The sequence below is a fragment of the Ochotona princeps genome, chromosome 18, assembly GCF_030435755.1.
Source record: "Ochotona princeps isolate mOchPri1 chromosome 18, mOchPri1.hap1, whole genome shotgun sequence".
Taxonomy (NCBI): domain Eukaryota; kingdom Metazoa; phylum Chordata; class Mammalia; order Lagomorpha; family Ochotonidae; genus Ochotona; species Ochotona princeps.
In genome coordinates, this window is record NC_080849.1 from 34,347,340 (window position 1) to 34,372,251 (window position 24,912).

General features: G+C 38.4%; 1 protein-coding gene across 1 annotated transcript in view; it reads left to right on the forward strand.

Annotated features, from left to right (window-relative positions):
- The window catches only part of TAF4B (TATA-box binding protein associated factor 4b), a 94,067-nt gene that overhangs the window by 49,185 nt on the left and 19,970 nt on the right, over window positions 1–24,912 (forward strand). The window contains exons 11-13 of the mRNA XM_036493589.2: window positions 2,129–2,259; window positions 7,279–7,404; window positions 15,197–15,253. Coding sequence (XP_036349482.2) covers window positions 2,129–2,259; window positions 7,279–7,404; window positions 15,197–15,253 — 314 coding nt within the window. The remainder of the gene's footprint in view (window positions 1–2,128; window positions 2,260–7,278; window positions 7,405–15,196; window positions 15,254–24,912) is intronic.

Below are 24,912 nucleotides of genomic sequence, written 5' to 3' on the forward strand. Positions count from 1 at the left end.
CACCAGAACATGAATCAACATACTTGGGTCTCTGGCCACCCACAGTGGAAACCCAGAGGAAGCTCTTGGCTCCTGACTGGCTTGGCCCAACTCTGGCCCATTGGAGCCATCTGGGGAATGAATCAGTTGACAGTAGATCTCTCTGTCTTATCTCCTCCCTTCTTCCCTCCCTCCCTCCTTCTAACTGTGACTTCCAAATAACTATGTAAATAAGTCTTTTTTCTTTAATGAAACTATAAATTTACTCAAGGAATTTTCTTAGAAAAAAGAATTTTTTCTACTTGAATAATGTTATGAGATTTAAAATAAATTACGTAACAAACATGCAAATATCAACTAAATCTTTTTAACTCTGAAGTGGGAACTATTCTACAAACTTTTTTTTTAGAGTTGTTTATTTTCATTGGAAAGGCAAATCTGCAGAGAGGGGAGACAGAAATATTTTCCATCCTCTGATTCATTCCCCAAATGGCTGCAACGGCAAAGGCTGAGTCAATCTGAAACTAGGAACCAGGAGCTTCCTCTGGGTTACCCAGGCAGGGGCAGGGTCCCAAGGCGCTGGGCCACCATTTACCAATTTCCCAGGCCATAAGCAGGGAGATGGATGGAAAGCGGAGAAACTGTAACATATATTGGCACCCATATGGGTTCCTGGCACTTGCAGGGGAGGATTAGCAAATTGAGCCATTGTGCCAGGCCCTCTATAAGCTTTTTTAAAAACTGGGCATGTCAGTTGCCTTTTCTTTTTGGGGGAAGATTTTTTAAAATTTTTACTTGAAAAGCTGAGTTAACAGAGAAAAATTTTTTAAGGATTTATTCTTATTAAATGGTAGATTTTACAGAGAGAAGTGGGGGGGGGGGGAGAGAAATATCTTCCATTTGTTGAGACAAAGAGATCTTCCATTTCCTGATTTGCTCCCAAAGTGGTTACAATAGTCAGAGCTGAGCTGATTTTAAGTCAGGAGACAGGAGCTTTTTCTGCTGTTTCATGTGGATGTGTGGACTCAAGGAATTGAGCTATTTTTCACTGCCTTCCCACGCTGTAAGGAGGAAAATGGAGTAGCTGGGACAAGAATCAATGCTAAGCTTGTGATACACTGGTACTGCAGTCAGAGGCTTAGCCTACACCATGGCACCAGCTTCCTCTACAAATTTGTTTTGGAAATTTACGTTGTATTTTAGTACACCACACAGGCCCTGTGTCTTTTAATTAAAATGCATTTTTGATACAGTTAGTTGCCTTTTGATGAGCATGTTTTACAAAACTTAATATGCAAACTCAAATAATATTTTAGAATTTTCTGTGTATGTATGGTGTTGAAAATAATTGCAGTGTTTCTTTTAAAAGCCCATTTAAATGGGGTTAGGTGATTCCTATTTCTTCAGATTTTGATCTTTATCAATATAGGTAGATGCACCGTGCCCAAAGGATACTGCTTTAATACTGTAAAGGCTGATTTATGAGCGAGTCTGTGCCTTTGGGTATGTGGTTCAAATTGTTTTTCTGAAACTTTCTAGAAAGTTGAGAGTTATGGAAAGGATTTATAGTGAGGACAAATTTTTTCAAATGTGTAGGGAAATAGCAAGGCTTTAGCTTTCAAATTGATTACTAGGTTGGTTTATCAGAACATGGGCAGTTCACATAAGCATGAATGGTGATGGATCTGAAATGTGTAGGTGTATATTACACATGAGGCATTAACAGAGACTCACAATCTGAATGTGTTGAAATAAATTGTTACCAGTATCATGGCAAAGTGTAATTTCCTGTTTTTTTAATTACTAAAATTAACAGAATATGGCACTAATTTCTGTAGTTATCATTTTCTCCCTGAACACTAGACTTGATTTGTGTTCTTATTAACTTTGTCCTATAAATGACCTTGCAAGGAGAATGATTCTAGAGGCTAAGTGAAACAATGTCTATATTTTCTGAGGCTTCAGGCTAGGTTTTATTAATGTAATGTCTAAGATCTTTGAAGTTGTGACTTTACCAGGAAAATCATAATCTCCAAACCTTTATTCGTAATGGGTATGACTTCCAGGGGGAACAGAATACCTGCTGTGCTAATTATTTCAATTATCAGTCACTACTAAAACATGTAATGGATTTTCTCTGCTTCTACAGGTAAAAAGCATGACATTACAGAACTTAACTCTGATGCTGTGAACTTGATCTCCCATGCAACGCAGGAGAGATTACGAGGCCTTTTAGAAAAATTGACCACAATTGCTCAGCATCGGATGACTACTTACAAGGTAAAGGAAACCATTAAAGAAATATAAACGCTTTGTTTTGTAGGATTCAGAGTCATTTTTTGGTCAAGGATACGAAGGAATGGCTTAGACTTATATTTCACACTAGTAGGGATATACTGTCATGCTCTTAATTCTACTTATTTAGATGTGCTTACAAGACAAATATTAAAATGAAAATAGAACTTAAATGATTCTCAAAGCTTTCATGTCAGTGTAGATTTAATCTGCATGTGTTCTGCCTGAGCTTCTCCTCCTTAAGCTTTTGATTGTGAAGTAGGATATGTTTGGTTGGAATATTGGCTGCTTGTGTACTCTTCAGTGGCCTAGGTCCTGCACCACTGCTGTTCCTTTAGTTAGTGTCCCAAGTGCTGTTGCTCATGCCACTCACTATGTTATTGCCTGCTTTTATAAGCAGTTGAACTCATTAAGTGACTGACTAGTGTTGTGAATCCGATGGTTTGCCATTATCAAATGAAAGCATTTGATACATTCAAACTAATTTTCAGAGAGGGCAAATATACCCTGGAATAAAAAGAACAAGATAATGTTCACGTTTTTTTAAAATCAAGAATTGTTATTTGCTAGATTTTGAACAAGATGATGTATAGCTAATCTTATGAGGTTTAAATTTGCAGGAATGATCACAGCCGTAGGTTAAAAGGAATCCAGGAAATTATCAGCCACCTGTTCTATTTTCATGTTGCTTCATTTAGAACTATAAAGGAACTATATATAATTGCTGAGATCTTCACTAGTGTAAATCTTTGTGAGAATTTGGACTTAAAAAGGTATGAACAGCAGAGAAAAAGATGAGAAAAAAACAAGATTACTACCAGTATTTCTTTTTGTGTATTTCTAGGTATTTGTTTTCCAAGTTATCTAATTTCTGGTTTATATGTATTTGTTCATAGTATTCAGTATTAACCCTTTTTATTTTTTTAAGATCAGTAGCAATGGTTCCACTTTCTTCTTTTTTTTTTTTTTTTTTTTTTTGGAAGATTTTTTTTATTTTTTTATTTTTATTTGGAAGGCAGGGTTACAGAGACAGGAGAGACAGAGTAAGAATTCTGTTATCCACTGGTTCACTCCCAAATGACCTGCAACAGCTGGTGCTAAGCCAATATGAAGCTAGGAGACCTCCTTTCCCAGGTCTGCAGCGTGGGTACAGGCACCCAAGGACTCAGGCTACCCTCCACTCTTTTCCCAGGCCATAGCAGAAAGCTGGCTTGGAAGTGAAATAGCCAGGACATGATCCAGTGCCCCTGTGGCATGCCGCTGCCACAGGGCTGATGATTTGCTGCTGTGCCACTGTACCAAGCTCCCAGTTTCGTTTCTAATATTGAGTTGTTTGAAGCTTTGACCTTTTTTTGTACAGTCCAACTGGTGTCTTACCAATTTTGGTATCCTTGAAGAATAAACGCTTGGTTTTTATTAATTTGTTTCACTGTTCTTTCATTTATCTTCTATTTTATTTATGTCCTCAAATTATCTTTGGTTTTAGTTTACTCTTTTTTAAATTTAATAAAACATATTAAATAAGCTGTTAACTTGTTCTTTCTTTTTTATGTATTCGCTGCTGTAAATTTCCCTCCGAGTACTGCTTTCATTGCATTTAATAATTAAAGCATGTTATGTTTTCATTTGCATAAGAATGTTTTTCTATTTCCTTTGTAATTATATATATTTTATATATATCTTGACTAATTGGCTCTCGTCAAAATCAGGTCCATAATTTGTTTTTTCTAATAGTTTTAATTCTATCTGTTTCTGATAATAGTATTAGAAAATCATGCTATACCTTACTTTGGTGATTATTTGCATGAAATATCTTTTTATGCTCTTTCATTTCTCATTTATAGCGAGTCTTGCACAACAAGTAGCATGTTGCTGTATCACAGTTTATTTCATTTTGTCCATTCTGTCAGTCTCTATCTTTTGGTTGGGGAGTTTAATCCATTTACATTTAAAATAATCCATTTACATTTAAAGTAGCTTTTTTGCTATTTCTTTATGTATGCCCTGCAGGTTTCTTTGGTGTTTAATTGTGTGTTGTGTTTTGTTTTGTTTTGTTTGTATTGTGCCAGTTTGGTACTCTTACTTTCTTTTGTGTATGTTTTCTAGATATTTGCTTAATGGTTACTGTGGGATTTTAATTAACATCCTAAATGTAAGGCAGTTTTGTTAGATAATCAGAAATTTTTTGTTAGAGAAAAATTACAGGCTTCTTCTTGGCTTTTTAGCCAAAACCTTTACTTACTGCTTACTTTTTCAAAGCTGAATTTTCCCTACTCAGTTTGTTAACTCTTCAAGAGATGTTTCTGTGATTCTCACTTTGTGTTAGACAGTTTGGATACAAAGTGAAATATGTGTAATAAATTATGGATTAGAAATTTTCTAAATAATGTCTACTAAGGGCCAATTAGGGCTCTATTGCATATCACTCTCAGATGAATTCTTCAGTTGTATATAAGCAGAATAAGGCACATCAGAAGCTTTGTGAAAAAGAAAAAGTGAGTTTATTTTGGTGAAAACAATACCTTTTGATATAAGGGTTCCTCAGAGAGTTCATGGAAAATGTACAGTGTAAAAATTTCCATGAATGTTACGAAAGGAAGATTCAATTGTTAAAATCAGAATTTTACCATCACTTCTATGGGAATATATTTACTTTTGGTAATCTTTTACTTGGTTAGATGTAATTTTCTAGTTAACCATAGGTCTTAAGCTGAGATTTAAGTAAAGGAGTAGGAAGTACTATATAGTCAAAGCTTTTTGTCTTGCTGCCAGATGTTTTCCCACTGACGATACATTATGTGGTCTGCTATTGAAAAGTGTTGTGGTGTTGTTTAAGTTAAGATTCACTTGGTGGTGTTACCATTTGGTTTGGGTCATTATATTTTCATGGCTAAACTAAATATATAGTGACATTGCCATTGGGTAGTGAAGATTTCAGTTAGGCCTGCTGCAGACAAAGAATGTGGTAAGATTTGAGATAAGTGTTATTCAGGTAACATTAGGGATTCCACAGGAATGGGCAGATAGGGAAGCACTCATTTATTTACTAATATCTGAAAGAAATACCATGAGGCATTTACCACCAAGAGGCATTTACCACCAAGTTGGTAGGTAGAGAGGACTCTCAGCACTGTTAAAATTTAGAAAGTCTGTGCTCTTTTTTTAATTTAGACTTTATTGTCCCCTTTAAATTAAATCCTGAGAGTAAATTATCTGTAAGAGTGAACACAGTAACAATAAGGATGAAGTTTTTTAAGAAACCACAGTTACGTGTAACATCCATAGTTGGCCTGTAATATATTCCATATTCTATCTTGTACTAATTTAACTTTAGAAGCATTTGGGAATTCTTTTTGTATTAAATATGAAGTAAAATAAGTAACACTAATACATCCTTGTTCCTTAAACTGTGTAATACTCTCTTGATCTCGTTAAATACCAACAATGAAAATTTAATTTAAAAAGAATTTTGGTCACATGAAATCTCTGAGTCCAGTTAATTGAATCAACCATGAGGTTATATAATCACGGGGATAAAAGAAAGATGATTTCCAATCCGGGCAATGATTGTTAAACTAGATGTTTGGAAATGCTTGGTTTGTCTGCTCTTCAGACTACCTCCGATGTCTAAATGTTTAAATCCCTGAGTTGAGGAAATGACAGAATGTCTTCAGTGTTGAAGAATGGATCCCCTTGCTCCCCCTCAACCACAGCATATACTTCCATGCTGGTATATGTGTCAAAGAAGAGAGGCAGTCAGACAGTTACAAATTGGAAAGTGTTCAGATTGGGAAATCCTGTTTCACATGCTGGAGTATCCACATAAATAGATAATTTGGATTTTATCCTTTAATGGAATGAGTCTTATGGCTCACAGATCTATAGTTCTTGTCTAAATTCTTAAAGGAAATACTCAGAAAAGGATCTGAGGATTTTAATGTTTGCCTTCTTCCTTTATGTTATATTTTGGTGATTATATTCATTTCTCAAGGTCAGATCATAGTAGCCAGAGTGGTGACTTTCATGTTTAGTCTATTTTTTGTTGAGATGGTTATTTCTTGCTTTTGTATTTCACAGTACTAATGTTTAACTACTAATACAGATTAAGTGTCCTATGTTGCAGTTGCTTAGAACTAAATGTGCTTCAGATTTTCGAATAGCTGCATGAACTTTAGTGGTTGAACATCCTAATTCTTTATAGCTTACGAAGTAAGAGCACTTTAATTTGAAAATCTGAAATCCAGAATGCTCTAAAATCTGAAAGCTTCTGATTGTTGTATCTCTGCTTAGAATTTTTCAGACTTTGGACCCAGCGCGATAGCATAGTGGTAAAGTCCTCACCTTGCACAGGCCAGGATACCATATGGGCACTGGTTCTAATCCTGGCCGCCCCTCTTCCCATCCAGCTCCGTGCTTGTGGCCTGGGAAAGCAGTCAAGGTCGGCCCAAGGCTTTGGGACCCTGCACCTGTGTGGGAGACCCGGAGGAACTCCTGGCCCCTGGCTTCAGATTGGCTCAGCTCCGGCCATTGCAGTCACTTGGGGACGGAAGATCTTCCTCTCTGTCTCTCCTCTCTGTACATCTGCCTTTCCAATAAAAATAAATAAATCTTTAAAAAAAATTTTTTTCAGACTTCAGGTTACAAATACTTACCTTTTATGAAAATTTTTTGTATGAGTAAAAATTTTAATTGTATGCGGGTAATATACCCTTATGAATCTTGTTGCTATTGTTAGAACTTCCTTGACTTAATTTCTTTTCCTCCCTCTAAATAAGGTTTACTAGGAAAGCTGCTTGCAGCATGCGTACTTAATCAGCTCTCAGATTTTTGAGAATGCTTAAAATCCTCCTCTTTCCCTTTTCATTAAATGTGTATAATAGAAGAAATATTATTTATTGATAGGTTCTTGTGTATGTTTGTACTATTGTGTTTAGGTATTATAATATATCATGCAAAATGTGTAGCTCACAATCATCAGAAGATTTTCTTTGTTTTTTTTTTCAGGCAAGTGAAAATTACATCCTGTCTAGTGATACCAGGTCACAGCTTAAATTTCTTGAAAAGCTGGATCAATTGGAGAAACAGAGAAAGGATTTAGAAGAAAGAGAAATGTTACTTAAGGCAGCCAAGGTAAGGGCCTGTGTGACTTAGGACTGTTTAAGGCCTGGAAATGAGGTCAGAATTGGGTGTGTCATTGGTTGACTGTCTTCATTTTATTAAGTCTTTCAGTTTCTCTGGAGATTTTCTTAAAATGAAGTTACTAATAGAATGTCCCATAGTAGGATGATATGATGCAGTGGCTTTCAGTTAATTTAGTATAAGGAGTCACAATCTTTGTCTCCTCACCTTAATTTCCTGTGTGTCTCACAGCATAATTATTCACCGCTCCCACCCTCCAGGTAAAATATTTATAAAAGTTTTAGTCTTTTTGGGGACATGATTTGATATATCTCAGGTTAGGGAATGGGGGCAAATCAGAAAAATTGCAACAGGGATTTGGATTATATGGAACAAAGTATAGGATGAGCAAAAATGGGTTAGAGTGTAAAAGAACAGGTTGAGGCTGTTTATTCCTTTCTCTCTTGTTTTTTAAAAAGACTTATTTATTTTTTTTGTTGGAAAGAAGATTTACAGAGAGAAGGAGAGACAGAAAGAAAGATATTCCATCTGCTGGTTCACTCCCCAAGTGGCTGCAGTGGCTAGAACTGAGCTGATCTGAAGCCAGGAGCTTCTTCTGGGTCTCTAGGTGGGTGCAGGGTCCCAAGGGTTTGGACCATTCCTTGCTGCTTTCTCAGACCATAACCATGGAGCTTGGTGGGAAGCGGAGCAGCCAGGACACAAATGGCTACCCATATGCCAGCGCTTGCAGGCAAAGGATTTAGCTAATTGAGCCATTGTGCTGGACCCTCCTTCTCTGTTGCTTTAACTAACTGACCAGAACTGTTAGAGCCAGAGAAGGTAAAAGCTGATTGCAGTATATTTTGCATTTTGTAGCTGCGCATGTCTTTCCAGAAAGAGTTGATTTTTTAAATTTTTAGTTTCTAATATCTTAGAAGCCTCCCTTTTGGGATATTTATTCCTAATTATAAACGAGTTTTATTTTCAAAATAATTTTACTTCAAATAATTCACATTTTCAAAAAAGCTACAAGAACAGTACAAAGAATACTTACTCCTTTTTCACTTTTCCTCAGATTCTTTTAAAGTCTGTAAAAATGTTTTTTAAATTTATTTTTATTTTATCTGACAGGAAAAGAGACAGAAAATCTTCCATTCACTGATTCATTTCCCTCATTCTCTGAACAGTCAGGGCTGGACTAGACCTGAACTCCATGTGGAGGTTCCTTGGTAGGAACCCAAGTGCTTGAACATCACTTGCTGTCCCTCAGAGTGCACAGTAGGAGAAAGTTGGATTGGAAGCAGAGTAGGAATAGTTGGCACTTGGACCAGGCACGCCATCATGAGATGGAGGCATCCCAAGCATCTTTCCCTACTCCCACACCATCATTTTTGCTGTTTTACTGAATTTGCTCCATCTCCACCACTTCCCCTAGCCTTTATACAGACTCAGTTTGATAAGTGCCTGTATGTGTCTTTCCACCCTCCCTTCCTTAATTTGTAACATTTAAGCGTTTTAACACAATTGTGTAATTATCACTGTTAATCAGCCTTTTTGAACCGTTTGTAAGTCATTTTCCAGCCAATATCCTTTTAGTCACGCCTCCATCACTAACTATCCTTATTTGTTAGTATAAGGCATTGTAGGCCCAGCTTTTTTTTTTCTGTTCCAGTCCTAGAATCAATCATTTCTCCAGAAAACTTTCTTGTTAATTAAGGATGATACTTAGAACAGAGTAGAGAGTAGAACATGTAGCGTACTCATGTTAATAGGATGTCATTCATTATGTGTAGGCACTCCCAATAGATCTAGGAAACACATACATACCTATATGTACACATCTGTATGAATGTATGCAGGTACAAATCTGTAACTTTCTTTTAAAAAAACAATTTTTAAAGAGTTTATTTTAATTGAAAATGCAGATTTACAGGGAGAGAGACAGGGAGGAAGATCTTCCATCTGCTGATTCATTGCCCAAATGGCCACAACAGCTAGAGTGGAGCCTATCCAAAGCCAGGAGATTCTTCTAGGTCTCCCACGTAGGTGCAGGGTCTGAAGGCTTTCCCAGGCCATAAGTAGGGAGGTGAATGGGAAATGGAACAGCCGAGACAAAAATTGGTCCCTTATGGGATGCTGGTGCTTGCAAGGGAAGGATTTAGCCAGTTGAGTCATTGTGTCAGACCCAAAAATATTTTTTTGTTTGTTTATTTGAAAGGCAGAATTTGAGAGAGGGAGAGGCACAGATCTTCCATTCACTGGTTCATTCCCCAAATGGTGGCAACTGCCAGAGATGAACTGGTCGGGAACCATGAGCTTTATCCAGGTCTCCCACATGCTTGCTGAAGTCCTTGTGCCCCGGCAAGCATCAGCCTTTCTAACTATTTCTATATCTGTTTGTATATATTATAGAATCATGAGTTCACATGACTGTGTCTAGCTTTAATCCTGCACCTCCTTTTAACCTTTCCACTTCTCCAGTAGTAAGAAGGTTGACTACCATTATTCTTGATTTATTTATCTTTTGCCTTCATCAGTTTCCTTATTTGATCTTTGTAAGTAGTTTTAGCCAGCCACGTTGGCTGACTTGTGTGCTGCTGTTGTTTACTCCATCATTTTCTAACCCAGATAATTGGCCATCCTGCCTACTGTCCCATGCCCTGATGAGGCCCCCGTTACTCATTGCCTTGGAACCTTGGTTACTAGTCTGCGCTTCATGTGCCCTAGCTCCCACCCCAAAAGGACATGGGCACCATAGCCTTGTCACTGTTCTGTAGGTTCAGTCCTCATATCTATCCTCTGTACTGGAAAAGGCAAGAAGATGCCCTTTACTACAAGTATTATAAGCAAGCAGTAAGCTATGGTAATGATGTAGTTTATTGGTAATTTATTTGCAATTTTAGTGGTGAAAACAAGGTCATAAACTATTAATATGAGTTTAGTTATTACAGGATAAGATATTTTACTTAAGTATTTTTTTACTTTTCCTCTTGTACCAGGATTTTCAATGCTAGAGCGCCTCGGGCTCCAATCCTAGGTCTTCTCTGCCCGTGTTCCTCTGAAATTATATTTTTTAATTCATCGTACGTTTTAAAACTCTGGATTCCTATTTATTGGCTAATAGGCATCTTAAATTTAGCTTATCTGAAAGGACTGCTGACAATCCTTTCCCCTGTCAGAGGGTTTCCTAAATGAAACCACAGTTTGTTGAGACATTCAACTCAGAAGCCTAGGAGTCATCTCTAATTCCTGTCTCTCTTCTCCTGCTACATCTAGCTTACTTCCTATTCTGGTCCCCAAAGTTAGATCCTCTTCTTTTCATCACTGTTGTCACCATTGAAGTCAAAGTCATCTTTCACTTGAACTTTCATAATATGTTTAACTGATTTTCTTTTCCTTCAACAATCCACTTTTTGTACTATTGCCAGAATGTTTATTTTCATGGTAAGTCCTATGTGTTTCTGTTCCTTAGAATGTTCTCTGCCTTCCTGCTGCACTTTTGAATCACATAGACTTAAAAAAAAAATTCAGTTATTTTTATTTGAAAGGTGGATTTTACAGAGTCTTCCATCTGCTGGTTCACTCCCCAAATGGCAGTAAAGGCCAGAGTTGAGGTGATCCAAAGCTGGTAGCCAGGAGCTTCCCCTCGGTTGCCCATATGGAATGCCAGCACTATATAACAGAGTATTGGCCTGATGTACCACCATGCCAGACCAAATTTATGGACTTTTTTTTTTTAAAGAAAATATTTATTGATATATTTATTTTTTAAAAAAAGATTTATATATTTTATTGAAAAGGCAGATGTACAGAAAGGAGGAGAGACAGAGAGGAAGATCTCCATCTGATGATTCACTCCCCAAGTGGCCGCAACGGATGAAGCTGAGCCAGTCCGAAGCCAGGAGCCAGGACCTCTTTCTCGGTCTCCCACGTGGGTGCAGGGCCCCAAAGCCTTGTGCCGTCCTCGACTGCCTTCCCAGGCCACAAGCAGGGAGCTGGATGGGAAGTGGAGCTACTGGGATTAGAACCGTCCCCCTAATGGGATCCCGGTGCATTCAAGGCGAGGACCTTAACCACTACGCTATCACACCAGGCCCAGAAAATATTTATTTATTCATTTGAAGGGCAGAATCATGGAGTGGGAAAGAGAGAGAGAGAGACAGAAAAAGTGATATCTTACATCGTGTGGGTCATTCCCCAAGTGACTGCAACACCAGGGGCTGAGGCAAGGTGAAAAACTGGGAGCCAGGAATTTCTTTTTTTTTTTTTTCTTTTTTTTTTTTTTAAGATTTATTTATTTTTATTGCAAAGTCAGATATACAGAGAGGAGGAGAGACAGAGAAGAAGCTCTTCCATCCGATGATTCACTCCCCAAGTGACTGCAACGACCAGTGCTGTGCAGATCCGAAGCCAGGAGCCCAGATCCTCTTCTAGGTCTCCCATATGGGTGCAGGGTCCCAAGGCTTTGGGCCGTCCTTGACTGCTCTCCCAGGCTACAAGCAGGGAGCTGGATGGGAAATGGAGCTGCCAGAATTAGAACCGACGCCAGTGTGGGATACCGGTGGGTTCAGGGCGAGGACTTTAGTTGCTAGGCTACAGCGTAGAGCCTGAGCCAGGAATTTCATCCAGGTCTCCCACATGGTTGCAGAGCTAGAAGCACCTGGACCGTCTTGGGCACGTATCCTGGGACATTAGCAGGAGGCTGAATTAGAAGAGGAGCAACCATGACCCAAATCATTGCCCTTATGGCATGTAGTGTTGCAGGTTACAGTTTTACCCACTATACCACAATGCCAGCCAAAAGATCCAAGCCTTTTGCCAAATTTTAAATGGTCTAATATCATCTGGCATCTTCTTTCCATTTCTCTGAGATTGCCTCGTATCCTGTCCTTCACTCTGTCTAGTGACACTGATCTTTCCGTTCCTTCAGTATATCAAGCTTTTGCTTATCTGAGGTTATTTTTTTTTTTTTAAGTTTAAAAGAAGGTTGAGATGTCTAGCTAACGGGATCCCTCGTCCAGCGAGTGAAGCCCCGACACAGGTGCTTGCTCTTATGAGGATTTATTAAAGGACAAACTAATTATGTAACATAACAAAACAAGAAATCCAAGTATAATACAGAAGGGCAGTAACTACAGCATATTTACAGGCTTCCTCTTCTACTACTACTACTACCATTACTCCTCTCTGTTCTCTTCCTCTTTTTTCTCTCTCAAACTTAGGTTAAAACCCTATCACCAGCCAATTCCAACAGGGCTGCTTGGCCACGCATCAAACACACCAATCACAGCCTTGATCACGCACACACACACCAATCACAACTCTGATCACACGCACACCATGCAGACCGCATGAGACCTGGAACCAATCTTCTGCAACTTCTTAAAACTTGTTTACTGACTTTGTGCTGTGAGAAGACAATAACAAGCACCATCTTGGGGCATAGTCCCGCTCTCCACATCTAGCCTTAAATTTGCTATTTGTTAGATCTTCATATTCACAGAAATTTGGAAATACCGTCTTCCTAGTTGCCTACACAGAATTCTAGGAGTTGTCTTTGATCCTTCTCTTTACTTTTCACTTAGCATTCAGTCTACCAACAAATCTAACTTTATCTGCCAAATATGTTTTAAAAATTTAACTATTATTATCATCATTTGTTGTTGTTGTTGTGTTGCCAGCCATGCTGCTATCATCATCTTTTTTCCATTCTCTTACAACATTTGTCTTAAAAAATGGCTTCAAATTGCTGTTTGTGTAAGTCTGCATCATTGGGTGTCCTGCAGTGCCCCCAGTACATAACTGCCACAGCAGGATTCCCAAAGTGTCGCAACAACAGCGTTTCACTCCTGTGATCCAAGCCCTCCAGTGCCTTGTTCTTATAACTGGATGCTTATTCATCACCTGTGCACAATCCATTGCCTTTCTCTCCTTTGGCTTTCTCTGTATTTCAGTTAGACTGGGCATGTTGTCTTAGCAAGAGTTGGGAACCTTTTTTCTTCCAAGAGCCATTTGGATTTTTTTTATATACCTGAAAGAGTTACAGAGAGAGGGAGAGACAGAGAGCTCCTTGATCTGCTGTTTCACTCCCCAATTGGCTGTAATGGGCAGGCCTGGGCCAGGAGTCAGACGCTTCTTCCACATCTCCTTTTGGGGCTCAAAGGCTTTGGCTATCTTCCACTGCTTTCCCAGGTGCCATTAGAGCAAGGAGCTGGATCGCAAGTGAAGCAGCTGGAGCTTGAACTAGTGCCTGTATCGGATACTGGCACTCCAGGTGTGGCTTTACCCAGTATGTCATAGTACTGGCCAACCATTTGGATGTTTATGATCTCACTCATGGGCCATACAACATTGTCAACATAAATCATTAAATGCCTGTGGTTGCCTTGACAGGGCCAGACCAAAAAGGCCAGATTTTCCCCACTGTCAGTGTACCTAAGCTTGTTTTTATTTAGCATTTACTGTGCCTTCTGCCAGATCTTGGCATGGCTCCCTGCTTCTTCACATATAGGTCTCTACTCAGATGTCCCACCTCAGACATACCTTGCCTCCATCATGGCCAGGGAATACCTACTGTACTACTTTCTCTTCCTGTTTATCACATTTTTCTATTTGTTTTCTTCATAGCGCTTATCAACATCAACAGTTACTTATTTTGTCTTACTATGTTTCACATCATAAATGTATTTAATTTTTATAAAATTGTAAATTACTTGAGAGCATAGAATTTATGTAAGTATTTCGACTGTGTATCTCCATGATATAAGCCATTGGAACATAGAGATTGGAACCTGTATTGTAAGTGACCAGTAAATATTGGATCACTGACGAAGACTCAATACCCAAATGCTTCCACTTCATGCTGGAGCAAACCGTTATATACACAGAAACAAATGCACACATGCACATATGTATACAGATACCTTTGTATTTCCGCATACTCATTCTCTGATTATAGAAAGAATAACAAGTGAATTTGACTTTGGACTGAGATCAAATTGTTTTAGTATATTGTGGACTGCAATGGAAAAAGTTACTAGCTTTGGGTAGTTATTCAAAGTGTTTGAAATTAGATGGCACTCAATTTTAAATAGGCAGTTTCTTATATTTTTCTTTAGTAAAGGTTCTGGTAAATGATTAAACTATCAGTTAAACTTGGTAAATTCAAAAATGAAAATAGGTTTGGTTTTCGTGTTTATAGTAGTCAGGTAATTTTGTTGAGAAAAGAAAAAAATGTACATTTATATATCCCAACCATGTCTTTCAAAGAACAGATGTTCATGATTTCAGAAATAAAATTCTTTAAGATACTCTAATGAACACACTGAAATGTATTTCTTTTATTTCTAGAAATCATACTTTTAAAGGAGCACATTTGCTTTAATGTTAGGTTGTTGATATTTGTAGTCCTTGAAATGTTGTTCTAAAATGGCTTCACCTGAGGATTAGCCAGTGTTGATTGTTTTCGTTCATTTGAGACAACAGATATTCCTCTTTTCTCTCCTTTCATGCATTTTTTAGTTTCTAGTGTTCTAACAAGAACAACATCATGCCTCAACTGGCCCTGACTGACATTGTTAGCATCATTTTCAGTGTAAGCCCCTCCAGGCTAGAACTGCAGCAGCTAGCCCAGATGATGACAGGGGGGTTGTTAGGGCCAGGGTGAAGCTAGCCTGGATTGAGGCATTTCCCCTGGAGCTAAGATTTTCAATCATAAGAGAAAATTGTCATTTATTAAATATTTAACGGCAACTATGGTGTTTAGGTGCTAGTAATTTCTATTAAATTTTTTTCTCTTTGATAGAGTCGTTCCAATAAAGAAGACCCGGAACAGCTGAGATTAAAGCAGAAAGCCAAAGAGGTAGGACTTTCAAGTTACCATGCTTGTCTTTGTGTTTGAGGAAAGGTTGGCAGAGGTTCTCCTGGCAATTAGGTCAGGGTTTATTTTGCTGGTGCATACCATTTGCAGAAGCCTTGGGGAAGGACAGGAACTGCTGAAGGCAAGGGCAGTACTTCAAATGAGGTCAATGAGTTATGAGCTCTCTTTTTAAAATTTATTTTCAGGGCTTAGGCCTGTCTAGAAATGGCTCTTTGTAAAATGCAGCAGTGTACTTGGAGAAATATAATGTGGGATTAAAAAAAAAAGAAACTTTTGAGATTTAGCATCTGGGAGTGTACAATAGGCTACATTTTTCCAGGGTAATTGTTCGTTTTGTAAATCTGATACTGCTTATAATTCTTTGGCTGGGAGGCGGTACTGGGATTTAGTTTTAAATGGAAAATGCCTCTGGCTTTTAATTTTCTGGGCCCAGCAGTTTTCTGTTCTGGAATGGAGCCCTTGTTTCACACAGTTCATGTTTAGCTGCAGGGGTTTTAGTTTATAGCTTAGACTGGTTAAGCTTTTACTCCCAGAGGCCTCTGCATAGCAACTGTAGAAATCAACAAATAAGTTCATTTATGTCTGCAGCCTCCTCTCAGTAGCTGACTTTTTACATTTCCCAATATCCATTTCCTGACTTTTCTAGCCCCAGAGAAAAAAGCTCCACTAATTGGAGCTTATTTTAATTGAGCCTTAATATTGGATCTCACTGGAGTTGCCCCCAGAGCTGCAGAGAACAGAATGAAATGAAAGTACCTAAGGTTGAAGATGTGGTGTTATATGGGTTTGTGTGTGAAAATTTTCACTTGACCTGCGGATTCTTTTCTCTTCCGAATAAATCACCAAGCCTGCTCATATTTCCAATTGAGGATCTGACAGCAGATGATAATAAAGACAATTGAGGTGTGAGACATGTGACACGGAGCTGAAGAAATTGGTTTCTATAGTTACTTGGCTGATTTCATGCAGTTTTTAAGGATTATTGTCTAAATAAAAGTGATTTTCATGAGCAACCTTTTTGCTTAACTGTGCCTCTTGAACTATGAAATTTGTTGTTGCTTAACATTGCTGTACTTGGCTGCTAGGTGCCAGCAGCAGCAGGTTATTTATGAATGTTTTAAAGACCCTTATTGTTTGGATTAATGTAGGAACTGAGGCAAAACAAATGGAAATCTAGTAAGAGTCTCATAGTCAATGCGTGTTTTCATTAATATGGAGAAGAAAAGTATGTGAACTCTAGTTGCAGGGGTTTAGGATTGGGATGAGGAATACTGGGAAAGGAGACCATTCAAGTGGTTTGTTACATGAAACATTTTCTTTTCAAAACAAATACTCCTGATAATTAATTTACTTCCAGTAGAGTAGAAGATATATTTAAAAGCATTAACATGAGAATTATGCCTATTATTCTCCTTAAGCAAACCTGATTGACAATAGATTTCTAAGATGCAAGCAACCTGTTGTTACTCTGCTGTCGTTTAGTTAAGGATTGATTAGTTACTTTTCTCACTTCAAATTGCAGCCGCTTTTTGGAAAATCTGAGTCAGTAAGCTTAGCTTTGAACTTTGCAGATGTCTGTCTGCTTTCCTTTATAAATCTTCCTAAACATGTGTAACTTCATTTTTCCTTCAGCTTTGTGTGACATGGTTTTGTCTTTTAATATTGTGCATATTCCCTGAAAATTGATTAAGTGGACAGGATTTTTTAAAGAAAACAAGAGCAAACATTCCCCCAAAGGCCTCTGTTAATGAGATCAGGTTAGTAGTAAATCTGGCTTTCCTATCCCTTTTGCACTTTTATGTTTATTTTTTTCCCAGGCAAGATTAAAATAACTCAACATGCTTTTTAAAAATATATTTTAAATATTTTCTGGTTGCTTCCTACCTTAAATCTTCTTTGATTTAATAATGGATCAAATACATTGGCCCTATTCCAAGAACAAAATCACTGTGTTTTAGTTGAACATGTTTGGTGAAAATTAAATATTGTCATTTTTGTCATTCTTTTGCTGTCTAGAGCTATTAGTAATTTCAGTGTTCTAAAGGGCTCTAATTCAAAAGCAAGCACGTAAGGCTATGGCATTACTGCATTGATAAGTCCTTAATATAGGGTTGAACTGTTCTTAAATAATAAATTGTAAGGTTTGCATTTGGAAGGTACTAATTGCTATTGCATTGTTGCAGCATTGTTACGGTGGGATAAAGTGTAATGCTTTAGTTTCTGATTGCTGTTTTTTTCCTTACCATTTAGCTATCAAGTGTGTGTGGTTTTGGACACCCAGATCTCTTACTGCTGGGAATACACCTCTGGGGGATGGGCCAGGGCCCTCCCTGCACTGCGTGTTCCTGGCACTGTTCCCTACATCCTGTATTGGGCATCTCCAGAGGACTGGAGAAAGGCTCCATGCGCAGAGCTTCCAAAGCATCATCTGCCTGGAAGGCCAGTTACTCTGTGGCTGGAGCGTGGGGGCTTGCCCTCTGACTGGTGAAGCCACCCTTCCCAAGGGTCTTGCTGTGACGCAGCAGCTGGTTATCATGTGCAGTTGCTGCATTGGGTGGCCACGTGGCAGTGCCCTCAACGAAGTGCCTGAGCTCGAAGACCATACTCGATTCTGGCGTGTTTGAGAATGGTGGTTTGGGGATGCTAGATCATGAGGAACACACCCTAGTGGGTAGAGGGGTCCTCCCAGCAATCCCCCTCCCCACACCAAGTCAGTACTTCTTGGTTCAGGTATAAATATTACCACAGATGCCTTAGGATTGCTTGATTTAGAACTGCTTTACTTTCCCTTTGACATAGCTACTACCTATCTACCAAGCTGGAAACAGGAAATAGATGAATGATAATTCCTTATGAATCTAGAATTCCAAGGAACCATGTGAAGAAGTTGTAGGCATTATGTATTCTGGGAAATGTTTCCACAGTATTTATTGTACAAACGTTAAATCACAACCTGAAATCTCTTAAAAATTCAGGCTTACCTTCAGCTGTTAAGGATTAGAATTTTGTTCTGATCCTTTCTCCTGCAGTTGTTCTTTTCTCTATAGAGTTTTAGAAGTTGTTCCTTTCCTTTTTCATTCCATGTATAAGGACAATTTGTGTTAAGTTGGACAGGCTTCTATAATGGTATTTGATAATTTCTTTACATTCTTTTATTGGCTTCTTCGATTTTGTTATTTTTCATATTGCACTATGGAAAAAAAATCTGCTTTTGGTTTTGCCTCCAGCTCAGTCTCAGCTCTCTGAAGCAGTTCCTGTTGTGTCTGTTAGAGACCTGACAGGTGGCTATTTGGAAACCTGGCTTTCTGTAGCTGAAGTGTCTTGGAATATCTCTATAAGTCAGGCATTTTATTTTAAACTTTCATCTTTTTTTTTTTTTAAAGATTTATTTATTTTATTACAAAGTCAGATATACAGAGAGGAGGAGAGACAGAGAGGAAGATCTTCCGTCCGATGATTCACTCCCCAAGTGAGCCGCCGAAGCCAGGAGCCAGGAACCGCTTCCGGGTCTCTCACGTGGGTGCAGGGTCCCAATGCATTGGGCCATCCTGGGCTGCTTTCCCAGGCCACAAGCAGGGAGCTGGATGGGAAGTGGAGCTGCTGGGATTAGAACCTGCGCCCATATGGGATCCTGGGGTGTTCAAGGTGAGGACTTTAGCCGCTAGGCCACGCCTCTGGGCTCAAACTTTCATCTTTTGTTTTTGTCTGAAAAAATGCTATCTCTATCACTGTCTTTGTATGCATATTCTCCCTCTTTGCCCACACACCATTCTCTTCCTCTCCTCAACCTCATTCTCAACCTCATTTTATCAATAGCAGTGGCGTTGTGAGTTTTGGAATTTCCTGGATATTTTCCCTCATACGTGTTGACCTTCTTCCTTTTACCACCTATTTGCAAAGGTTTTAAGTAAGTTACAAATTGGTGGATTTGTAATTTCAAGCAAATAGCATATCCTTGTTTGACGCAGCTGAGAACTTGTCTGAAATATGTTTGGTGCGTCCTAGATTTACATGTAGTCCTCACTGTTTTCCTTTCTGATCATATCACCCAGAATTCTGAAGAACAAGCCTTCTGACCTTACACTTCAGACATTCTAATTTATTCAGCATTTGTTATGTATGTTGTGACTTTTACTTCCTTTTGAATTTCTTTTGGGAAATGAGTTCACTGTATCAATGCAGAGTGAGGAAAAGAAGTCATTTAATTGGTAAAAAGTCTCTTTGTACCAAGTTCTAGCATTCTAACTTTCATTTGTTATTAGACAGTAGAGGGCAGAAAAGAAATACATGTGCCTCCTGGCACCTTAGCTTTGGCAGCGCAACCTGTTGGAACAGGGCACAATGATTAAAATGCATAGCCAATTAGAAGACATATACCCTGAAGTGTTTAGGATTTTTGTTTACTGAAAATATGGGATATATAAATGGTAAGCACAACTCTACATAAAACATTATTGCACAAGAAATAAAATACTGAATCATAAGAGACATAAATGATTAGAGAAGTTATTCTATTTAGGTAGAAAAGCACTGCATACGGGTGTTTTGAAAATGAAATTTGAAGATATGGAATCACTGAAACATGATAATTAAAGTCCAACTGTTATTACAATTTTCACCTAGACCTTATTAAACCAGCTTTGTATATTGCCAAAACTCATGGAAGATTATAGAAAACAAAATGAAATTTGTCATTAAAACATACATGTGAGGGGCATTTGCCACAGTGATCCCCATGCTGCTTGACATGCCCACATCCTACGTCAAGAGTGCAGGTCTGATCTCTACTACCGATTCCAGTTTCCTAATGGTGCAAACCCTAGGAGGCAGTGTTTGATAGGCCAGTACTCAGGTAACTAACTCCCAGGAGGAGGTTGAAATTGAGTTCCAGGTTCCTGGCTTTGGTCCAGCCCAGCTCTTTTCCAAGTATTTGGGAATCAACTCAGTGGATGGAAGATCTATTTTTGTGTCTCTGTCCATCAGATAAAATTAGAAATTTTTGTGAAAATCACAGGTTAGCAATCAAATTAAGACAGTATGGGGAGGAAATTGTAAAGATGACAACTTATAAAGATTTTATTTATTATAATAATGAAAAAACAGACCCAGAGTATTGATTGTCTAGGACAGTGATTCTTAGACGTTAGCATGCATGAAAATTATATAGGGGACATGAAAAATACAGATTGCTGAACCCCACAGCCAGAATATATGGGTTAGTTGATTTGGCTGGACCAGATAATTAAATTTTTCAGAAGTTCCCATATGCTGTTGCTATGACTGCTGTTGCAGCTCTGCAGATTATACCTACATTGGTCTAGGAGGCAAATTAGGAATATCAAAATGTATTACTTTCACTTCCCTTTAACAAAATGGTCAGTGAAAATGAAACAAAATGCCATGATATGGGAATCTGAGATCTGGTATCTTGAATTGGCATAGTTCAGTTACCACCATAGACTTGCTCTTGGAACCAAGAAGACTATGATAAAATTTTTCTTGGATTTTTAAAATTTAATCTTAATACTCATTTCGAATGTGAGGGGATTGCAAACCCAGGCTGGCCACTCATTGGGATGAAGAGAGTCAGATAGGATGGGTGAGAGAAATGTTTCTGCCTTATCTCCTGGATTTTTTCTACAAGAGATCTTGTTGGTTATATTTCTTTACTGGTGTCTTTTGCATGGAAACCAAAGTATTGTATTTAGAGATATATCAGAAGGTTGCACACATCCTTAATTTAAAAGGGTAGATGCCAAGTGTCTTGGGAGACATGTTACTCTGTTTTTAGTGCATTTTACCAAAGAAATAGCATTAACTCAAAGTCAGGGATCTTGGCTTCTGGTTTCAACCTGCCTTTTTAGTTACATCTCATTTTCAGGAAGCTGCTTTGCCTTTTTAAAATCACTTCACTTTCCTTGTACTTAAAAGTGAGTGTAACAATGTCTGTTCTGCTTTGAGAAAGGTGAAAAAAAGTTACCTGTAGAAACATTTACATTTAATACTGTCAAGCTACATACTTGTCAGTGTGGGAGACTGATCATGGATATGTTTGATTTGTTTTTTCCCAGATAACCACAAAAAAAAGTGGGGAGGAGGAGAATAGGAAAGTGAGGACTAGAAAAAATAAGTTTAGTAGTCTAGAATAGCTATAGCACATTATATTTTAAATATTTTTAAGCCAAAGTGAAAAAGTGAATTATGAGGAATATATCATTTTCCTGGAAGGTGGGATAGATAAGAAGGACTGACCAATAATGCATCAGAGTGTGTATTTCCCAAGTTTTCTGGACAATGTGTAATAATGTGTGATACCTTAAACAATTGCCTTAGTGGTTGGGAATAAAAATAGTAATAATGAAATTCTTTACTGTTTGATTCAGTGGGGTGCTTGGCCTGTAATTGTCTTTGAGTGTTTGAAAAAGATTTTGCGTTTCTGTTGTGTATTTTAGATGACATATTGATTTTAATTGTATTTGGTTTCTCTCCTTTAAGAGTCACCATTTTTTTTTTTAAGATTTATTTATTTTTATGTCAAAGACATATATTTACAGAGAAGGAAAGATTTTCATCTGCTGGTTCAATCCCCAGAAGACCACAACAGCTAGAGTTGAGCCAATCTGAAGCCAGGAGCCAGGAGTCTCTTCCAGGTCTCGCTTCTGGCTGGCCCAAGGACTTAGGCCATCCTATAGTGCTTTCCAAAGACATCAACAGAGAGCTGGATGGGAAGTGGAGCGGCTTGGACACAAACGGGAGCCCACATAGACGTGGATACTTGAAGGTGGAGAATTAACCTGCTGAACCTTCACTTTGCTCCCCACCACTAATGTTTAATGATTTTTTTTTCCTGTTGTGGTACAATATTTTAGGATGTAACCTTAGTTTCCTGTGTAGACTTGGTATTTTTAGCAATAATTCAGAACCAATTACAAGCATCTTTGAACATTTTAGAGCTTGATCAATGATTTTTCCGTTGGCAAATTACAAGTTCCATTTAAATTGTGCTGGTTTTAGGAGTTTATCCCATTCAGAGTAGAGATTTAATTATTATCTTTACATATGCTTAACTCTCACAGTGAGATCTGGGCTTGGTTGTTGTCATCTTCACCCATGGTTCTATTAAATCTGCTTTCCTATCCACAATTTGCTCTTTTCTTGGTTTTAAGTAATCTGTGCTGGGCATTTTAAGTTGTTTTTGAGAAAGTTTGTTGTAAGTATAGGGCCAACCAAAAATATCATCAGTTTTTGTGCTTCAGAGATTAATTGACATCACATTGTCACCTAAAAGTTCTGAATTTTGTCTATAAAAGATAAAAACTCATGTCTGCATTTATCTGTATTTTTTTTTTCTAATTTGAAAGCCAAGCAGTCACAAATGATACTTCACAACTTCTAAAAATCACCTTTTTTGGTAATTTATAAGGAAGCCCACAGTTTGGAAGAAGGATTTCTGTCCTATGATTTGTGGAGAAAATGGAAGTTGATTCACTTTCTTTAATTTTTGTCTTAATCTGTTTAGGCTGCTGTAACAACAGTACCCTATTTGAAGGACTGATAGGTTATGAATACCAAATCAGAGTTTTAGCAGGTTTGGTGTGTATTGCTGCCTGTTTCTTCATAAATGGCGCCTTCTCTCTGTACTCTTGCATGGTGGAAAGGGTGAGGGTCCCTCCACCATACTGTGGAAAGACATTATTCCGATTGATGAGTTTTGAGTCCTTCGCCCTCATGACCTAATCGCTTCACCAAAGCTTACTCCTGATATCATCACCTGGGGTTTGGATTTATCATAAATTTTGGGAAGGTACAAACATGTGCATTACAGAATTGTCTTGTGCTTTTCTTTGTTTTCACTCTAATATTAACAGAATTTGGCGTTTTTTAACATGGTGTTTATTTACTTGATGTCTCCTTGAAACTGACCACTTGACCACAATTACTTGCTATTTTTATCCAGTTCTTTTTGAAAATGAGTGCTAAAAATTTGGTCAATACTTGTCCACAAGCTGTTATTTTTGTAGTTGTTTGAAAGTTAGAGTAATGCGGTGGGGAGACAGGCCAAAACCAGGACCTTCATCCTAATCTGCCATGTGGGTGGCAGGGGCCCAAGCTGTGGGCCATATTCTGCTGCTTTCCTCAGGCCATTAACAGGGAGCTGTGTTAGACGTGGAACAGCTGTGAATCAAACTGGAGCCCATGTGAGATGCAGGCATTGCAGCTGCAGCTTTATGCATTATATCCTGCCTCTAGCCCCTCCTCACCAACTATTTTTAGTTGACAATCTTGATCTTATTTGAATATGTGACTGTCTGCCAGCCTCAGATGGTTTCCTGCTTGCTTTCTACAGTAGTAGGATTCTTCTGGAAAAGCTGATTTGTTTTATTCACTTGAAAGGCAAAGTTTCAACGAAAGAGGGAGAGATAGATCTTCTAACATCTGATTCAATCCGCAAATGGCTGTGGTAACCAGACCTGGACCAAATGAATCCAGGACCTTATTCCAAATCTCTCACGTGGTGTAGGAGCTCCAGCACCTGGGTCATCTTCTGCTTTCCTGGGAACATTAACAGGGAGATGGATCAGAAATGGGGCAGTTGGGACCTGAACTTGTGCCCATGTTGGATGCCTTCATTGCAGGTAGTGGCTATACTTGCTTTGCCACAACGCCAGCCCCTGTGATAGAATTTATTTGACTGTCTCACCTTGTAATTTTTTTTTATTACAATGCATAATTTGATGCTTGTCTACCTTGATGAGATGGTGTTGTTTCTGCCTTTTAATAGGACATGACTCATGCATAGTGTTCCCCACACATCAGAAAACTGTATCCTGTAGATTTGTATGATGAGAGCTGAATAATAGAACAGTGAAAAAAATAATCACTTTTGGGCCTGATATGGTAAAGTCCTCACCTTGCACACGTGCTGGATCCCATATGGGTGCTGGTTCTAATTCTGGTGGCGCCACTTCACTTCCCATCTAGCTCGCTGCTTCTGGCCTGGGAAAGCAGTTGAGCATGACTCAAAGCCTTGGGACCCTGTTCCCGTGTGGGAGACCGCGAAGAGGCTCCTGGCTTCAGATTGGCACAGCTCTTGACTTTGCTGCTTGAGGAGTGAATCATCGGACAGAAGATCTTCCTCTCTGTCTCTCCTCCTCTCTGTTTATCTGACTTTCCAGTAAAAATAAATCTTTTTAAAAAATCACTTTTGACTCTTGCCATGAGGAAAAATATAAATTTATGATTTTAATTTAATTTGCAAATGTACAATTGTGTATAACGCAGACTTACAGTGACAACATTCAATGCTGACTGCCATCTGTATGTCTTAATACTTGTATGACTTTTATGCACTTAATCCAAGCCTTAGGAGCCTCACTATTTCCATGAATAAAAAGAGGATGACGTGTCTGGGCAAATCTCATGTATGATAGCAGTGTTAAAACCATTCTGTGTGATGAGTGTCAGGGAAGTACATTGTAAATGATAGAGCGTGGTGGGTCTGGAATCTGTCATACAGTAACTGTCGTCTGAAGGGTTGACTGCACTATGATCAATCTGACTTCAATTTATTTCTCAACTTATTTTTCAGCTATTTCTTCCCTATGGTGAAAGTGAGAGGAAATTAAACTTTAGATATCTTT